General features: G+C 42.6%; 1 protein-coding gene across 1 annotated transcript; it reads left to right on the forward strand.

The window, feature by feature from the left end:
* On the forward strand, positions 1,703 to 2,332 carry LIN28A (lin-28 homolog A). Its single transcript, NM_001314177.1, is given in 1 exon segment — positions 1,703 to 2,332. A coding segment is annotated over 1 exon segment (630 nt).

Below are 6,960 nucleotides of genomic sequence, written 5' to 3' on the forward strand. Positions count from 1 at the left end.
ATTTTATATCCTGCAACTTTAGTATATTCATTGATTAGCTCTAGTAGTTTTCCGGTGGAGTCTTTAGGGTTTTCTATGTAGAGGATCATGTCATCTGCAAACACTGAGAGTTTTACTTCTGCTTTTCCAATTTGAATTCCTTTTATTTCTTTTTCTGCTCTGATTGCTGTGGCTGAAACTTCCAAAACTATGTTGAATAGTAGTGGTGAGAGTGGGCACCCTTGCCTTGTTCCTGGCTTTAGGGGAAATGCTTTCAGTTTTTCATCATTGAGGATATTGTTTGCTGTGGGTTTGTCATATATAGCTTTTTTATGTTGAAGTATGATCCTACTATTCCTGCCTTTTGGAGGGTTTTTATCATAAATGGATGTTGAATGTTGTCAAAGGCTTTCTCTGCATCTATTGAGATAATCATATGGCTTTTATTTTTCAATTTGTTAATGTGGTGTATTACGTAGATTGATTTGTGGATATTGAAGAATCCTTGCATCCCTGGAATAAAGCCCACTTGGTCATGATGTATGATCTTTTTAATGTGTTGTTGGATTCTGTTTGGTAGAATTTTGTTAAGGATTTTTGCATCTAGGTTCATCAGTGATGTTGGCCTGTAGTTTTCTTTTTGTGTGTGTGGCATCTTTATCAGGTTTTGGTATTAGGGTGATGGTGACCTCATAGAATGAGTTTGGAAGTTTCCCTTCCTCTGCAATTTTCTGGAAGAGTTTGAGTAGGATAGGTGTTAGCTCTTCTCTAACTTTTTGGTAGAATTCAGCTGTGAAGCCGTCTGGTCCTGGGCTTTTGTTTGCTGGAAGATTTCTGATTACAGTTTCAATTCCTGTGCTTGTGATGGGTCTGTTAAGATTTTCTCTTTCTTCCTGGTTCAGTTTTGGAAAGTTGTACTTTTCTAAGAATTTGTCCATTTCTCCAAACTGTCCATTTTATTGGCCTATAGTTACTGATAGTAGTCTCTTATGATCCTTAGTATTTCTGTGTTGTCTGTTGTGATCTCTCCATTTTCATTTCTAATTTTGTTGATTTGATTCTTCTCCCTTTGTTTCTTGATGAGTCTGGCTAATGGTTTCTCAGTTTTATTTATCTTCTCAAAGAACCAGCTTTTGCATTTGTTGATTTTTGCTATCATCTCTTTTCTTTTGCATTTATTTCTGTCCTAATTTTTAAGATTTCTTTTCTTCTACTAACCCTGGGGTTCTTCATTTCTTCCTTTTCTAGTTGTTTTAGGTGTAGAGTTAGGTTATTTATGTGACTTGTTTCTTGTTTCTTGAGGTATGCCTGTATTGCTATGAACCTTTCTCTTAGCACTGCTTTTACAGTGTCTCATAGGTTTTGGGTTGTTGTGTTTTCATTTTCATTAGTTTCTATGCATATTTTGATTTCTGTTTTGATTTCTTCTGTGATTTGTTGGTTATTCAGCAGCGTGTTGTTAAGCCTCCATATGTTGGAATTTTTAGTAGTTTTTCTCCTGTAATTGAGATCTAATCTTACTGCATTGTGGTCAGAAAAGATGCTTAGAATGATTTCAATTTTTTTGAATTTACCAAGGCTAGATTTATGGCCCAGGATGTGATCTATCCCAGAGAAGGTTCTGTGTGCACTTGAGAAAAAGGTGAGCCCTTTGCCTCCGGACTTCTCTGGGGCCAGCAGCCGCCCAAGCAAGGGCCTGGGGCCGCGGGCTCAGCCGACTACCATGGGCTCTGTGTCAAACCAGCAGTTCGCAGGTGGCTGCGCTAAGGCGCCGGAGGAGGCGCCGGAGGAGGCGCCGGAGGACGCGGCCCGCGCGGCGGAGGAGCCGCAGCTGCTGCACGGTGCCGGCATCTGTAAGTGGTTCAACGTGCGCATGGGGTTCGGCTTCCTGTCCATGACCGCCCGCGCAGGGGTCGCGCTCGACCCCCCGGTGGATGTCTTTGTGCACCAGAGTAAGCTGCACATGGAGGGCTTCCGGAGCCTGAAGGAGGGGGAGGCTGTGGAGTTCACCTTTAAGAAGTCCGCCAAGGGCCTGGAATCTATCCGAGTCACCGGCCCTGGTGGGGTGTTCTGTATTGGGAGTGAAAGGCGGCCCAAAGGGAAGAATGTGCAGAAACGCAGATCAAAGGGAGACAGGTGCTACAACTGTGGAGGTCTAGACCATCATGCCAAGGAATGCAAACTGCCACCGCAGCCCAAGAAGTGCCATTTCTGCCAGAGCATCAGCCATATGGTAGCCTCGTGCCCACTGAAGGCCCAGCAAGCTCCCAGCTCCCAGGGAAAGCCAGCCTACTTTCGGGAGGAGGAAGAAGAGATCCATAGCTCTGCCATGCTCCCAGAGACCCAGAATTGAAGCCACAGTGGGTGGGAGCTATCCTTTTGTGATCAGAAAGCTTTGAGGAGCAGGCATCAATCGGCAGAGTGGAGAAAGTGGGGACAGGGTGGGTAGGGGGCAGCTGGCACTGCCATATACCTGAGGCTGGAGTCCACAGCATCACCCCCTCTTCCCTCTTGGTGGGAAGAAGTGGTGAGGCAAAGAAACTCCAATTAGCTCTTTCCAAATGCATATGAGGGCTTTGGGGGTTAACCTTCCCTGCATGCTTTATCTGAGTCTCCACCCCCAGAATCTCCAGCTTTTGAAAGTGGCCTGGGTAGGGAAGTTGTTTTACTCTTAAAGAAGAATGTGGAATAATATTTCCCATATCAGAGTGTAAAGATTAGGAACAGAACAGATTGATGGACCCAACCAACAAGCCACTACATTCCATGGGAGGAAACATCTCGGTGGGGGCGGCAGGGTTTTCCTCGTCTTCTCTCATAACCCCCTCTTGGGACAGAATGCTAAGAACTGTCCCAAGTAATGGGTTATGATGACAAGTTAAGGGGTGATCGAGGGAACAGCTGCAGACTTGCTCCTTCTAAGCTCACTCTCACCCCATTCTGGGCCAACTCAATTTTATTTATTTGCTGCCTTGGGTGACTGAACCTTGGGTCCCACTTTCTCCAGGATGCCAACTGCACTAGCTGTGTGCGAATGACGTATCTTGTGCATTTTAACTTTTTTTTTTCGTAATATAAATATTCTGGTTTTGTATTTTTGTGTATTTTAATCTAAGGCCCTCATTCCTGCACTGTGTTCTCAGGTAAGTGAGCAATCTCAGGGATAAGTCAGCAGCAGCTCCGGGTCTGCACAGCAGGAATGCTTTTTGTTGCTGTATCATCAGAGAGAACAACTATTTGGAGTGTATAGCCTATTGAACTACCTCATTTTTGCCAATTAGAGCTGGCTCTTCTGCCATAGTGTTCTCTTGAAACCCCTCCATCTTCAGCGTTTCATGAGAGACTAGGTTTTAACTGGGTTGCCCCATGACTTGGTCTCCTTTCTACTGAAAGATTGGAAATTGGTCGGAACAGGAAAACGTGGTGCAGAGAGGTTAGGAGAGGCTGGGCCAGGTAAGTAGTGCAGAGAGGGGAAGCCAAGATTAGGCAAAGGTCACGTGTATGTGTGACAAAGGGTTCCTGTTCCAGATCTATAATCCTAGGGCACAGGACTCACTTTATATACCACAGGACTCACTTTATATACCACATCCATCCTTCATCTGACTGGGCTAGGCCGATCATGCACAACAGGGTGTGTGTGTTTTTATAAAAAATGGAAGTTGGTAAGGAGAGGTTTTTAAGAACAAAGCCACTGTACCCATCTTGAGCTGCCCAGGGATGGATATGTGAAGCAAGGACAAGATCTTTACCAATTCTGGGCTTTTCCTTCTTGGCTTCTGGAGAGACCATCAGCAATGGCTTCTTTGTGGTTCCCAGAGCCAGGGTCCTACTCTGCTGCAGCAGTGATTAGTATCGTGGCAGCTAAAGGAGAAAGGGCGGTGGGGGCGGGGGGTTCGTTTACAAGCTGTGAGATCACTGCAGACCTACCTCACTGTGTTGTCACGGGGCAAACGCAATAGAACGCATTGGATGATGTGTGTCTGATCCTTGTCTCCCCCAGCTGCTGCCCCCTCTAGTTATTATATTTGTCTGGGCTTTGTAGGACTTCACAAGTAGCTGATTTGGTGATTGCTAGGTGGCCTAGTTTGTGTAAATACAATGTGTTGGTCTTCTCCATGTTCTTTTGGGGTTTTATTGTTTACAAACTTCTTTTTATATTGAGAAAAATAGCCAAAGCATCTTTGACAAAATGTTCTGCACCAGGCAAAAAGATCTGAAACATAAGCTTGGGGGCCCCTCTTGAAGTTGGGGGGGGTCTTGAACTACACTTTCTTTTGTGTTCCCCTTCCTCTATTTCCTATTTCAAACAAGATCTGTCCTGAAAACTAGATTCCTACTCCCTCTTCTTTCCACCTTTGTACCCCCCAAAATAGACCATATACCTATACGTTTAATTTGTGGGGTATCTGTGATTAAGTGATTTGTGCAAAAATCCTGAAGAAGCTAAGATCGCTCTATCCCTTGTTCCCAATCTCGAGTCATGTCCATTCCTTGATGTGATTCATGCTAAACGGACTGATGTATTTGGATGGATAAAGACCAACTCCAAGGGTAGAGAGAAGCAATGAAGGGGGCCTTCCATGTAGAAGGTGGGGCTGGGAGACCATGAAAGGAAAGATGAATGTATATCCAAGTCACTCAGGAACTTTTATGCAGGTGCAAGAAACTTATGTCAAAGTAGCCACAAGATTGTTTAATAGCAGACGGACGAATGTAACTCCATGTTTACTGCTAGAAACCAAAGCTTTGTATGAAATCTTGAATTTATGGGGAGGGAGGGAGGGAGGGTAGAAAAGCATGTACCCATCTGTTCTTTTCCTCATCCCTTCTTCTCATTCCTGAACTGCAGGAGACATAGCCCCTCGGGCTTTGGAGACCCCATCTGGGCAGTGTTTATTTGATGGCTGATTTTGCTGTGCCAGGTACTTTCTTTCCCATTTGCTATCATTTTGTAACACACACGCTGACCCTTTTCCCTTCCTTGTTTTCCTTGGGAATATACAATGAATAAAAACTTATTGGTACTGAAAAAAAAAAAAAAAAGAGAAAAAGGTGAAATTCATTGTTTTGGGGTGAAATGTCCTATAGATATCAATTAGGTCTAACTGGTCTAATGTATCATTTAAAGTTTGTTTCCTTGTTAATTTTCTGTTTAGTTGATCTATCCATAGGTGTGAGTAGGGTATTAAAGTCTCCCACTATTATTGTGTTATTGTTAATTTCCCCTTTCATACTTGTTAGCATTTGTCTTACATATTGCAGTGCTCCTATGTTGGGTGCATGTATATTTATAATTGTTATATCTTCTTCTTGGATTGATCCTTTTAATCATTATGTAGTGTCCTTCTTTGTCTCTTTTCACAGCCTTTGTTTTAGTCTATTTTATCTGATATGAGTATTGCTACTACTGCTTTCTTTTGGTCTCTGTTTGCATGGAATATCTTTTTCCAGCCCTTCACTTTCAGTCTATATCTGTCCCTTGTTTCAAGGTGGGTCTCTTGTAGACAACATATATGGGGATCTTGTTTTTGTATCCACTCGCCAGTCTTTGTCCTTGGTTGGGGCATTCAACCCATTTACATTTAAGGTAATTCTTGATAATTATGATCCTGTTGCTACTTACTGTTTGGGGTTTGAGTTTATACACCCTTCTGTGTTTCCTGTCTAGAGAAGATCCTTTAGCACTTGTTGGAGAGCTGGTTGGGTGATGCTGAATTTTCTCAACTTTTGCTTGTCTGTAAAGCTTTTGATTTCTCCTTCATATTTGAATGAGATCATTGCTGGGTACAGTAATCTGGGATGTAGGTTATTTTCTTTCATCACTTTAAGTATGTCCTGCCATTCCCTCCTGGCCTGAAGAGTTTCTATTGAAAGATCAGCTGTTATCCATATGGGAATCCCCTTGTGTGTTATTTGTTGTTTTTCCCTTGCTGCTTTTAATATTTGTTCTTTGTGTTTGATCTTTGTAAATTTGATTAATATGTGTCTTGGGGTGTTTTGCCTTGGGTTTATCCTGTTTGGGACTCTCTGGGTTTCTCGGACTTGGATGATTATTTACTTCCCCATTTTAGGGAAGTTTTCAACTATTATCTCCTCAAGTTTTCTCATGGTCTTTCTGTCTGTCTTCTTCTTCTGGGACTCCTATGATTCGAATGTTGGGGTGTTTAACATTGTCCCAGAGGTCTCTGAGATCGTCCTCATTTCTTTTAATTCTTTTTTCTTCTCTATTTCATTTATTTCTACCATTCTATCTTCTACCTCACTTATCCTATCTTCTGCCTTCGTTATTCTACTGTTGGTTCCCTCCAGAGTGTTTTTGATCTCATTTATTGCATTATTCATTATATATTGACTTTTTTTATTTCTTCTAGGTCCTTGTTAAACATTTCTTGCATCTTCTCAAACCTTGTTTCCAGGCTATTTATCTGTAACTCCTTTTTATTTTCAAGATTTTGGATCATTTTCACTATCATTATTCAGAATTCTTTATCAGGTAGATCCCCTATCTCTTCCTCTTTTGTATGGTTTGGTGGGCATTTATCCTGTTCTTTTACCTGCTGGATATTTCTCTGCCTCTTCATCTTGTTTATATTGCTGTGTTTGGGGTGGCCTTTCTGTATTCTGGCAGTTTGTGGTTCCTCTTTACTGTGGAGTTTCTTTGTTGTGGGTGGGGTTGGACAGGTGGCTTGCCAAGGTTTCCTGGTTAGGGAAGCTTGTGTCGTTGTTCCAGTGGGTGGAGCTGAATTTCTTCTCTCTGGAGTCCAATAAAGTGTCCAATAATGAGTTATGAGATGATAATGGGTTTGGTGTGACTTTGAACAGCCTGTATATTGAAGCTCAGGGCTATGTTTCTGTGTTGCTGGAGAATTTGCGTGGTATATCTTGCTCTGGAACTTGTTGGCCCTTGGGTGGTGCCTGGTTTCAGTGTAGGTACAGAGGCATTTGATGAGCTCCTATCGATTAATGTTCCCTGGAGTC

This window comes from Capra hircus, chromosome 6 (genome assembly GCF_001704415.2).
Source record: "Capra hircus breed San Clemente chromosome 6, ASM170441v1, whole genome shotgun sequence".
Taxonomy (NCBI): Eukaryota; Metazoa; Chordata; class Mammalia; order Artiodactyla; family Bovidae; genus Capra; species Capra hircus.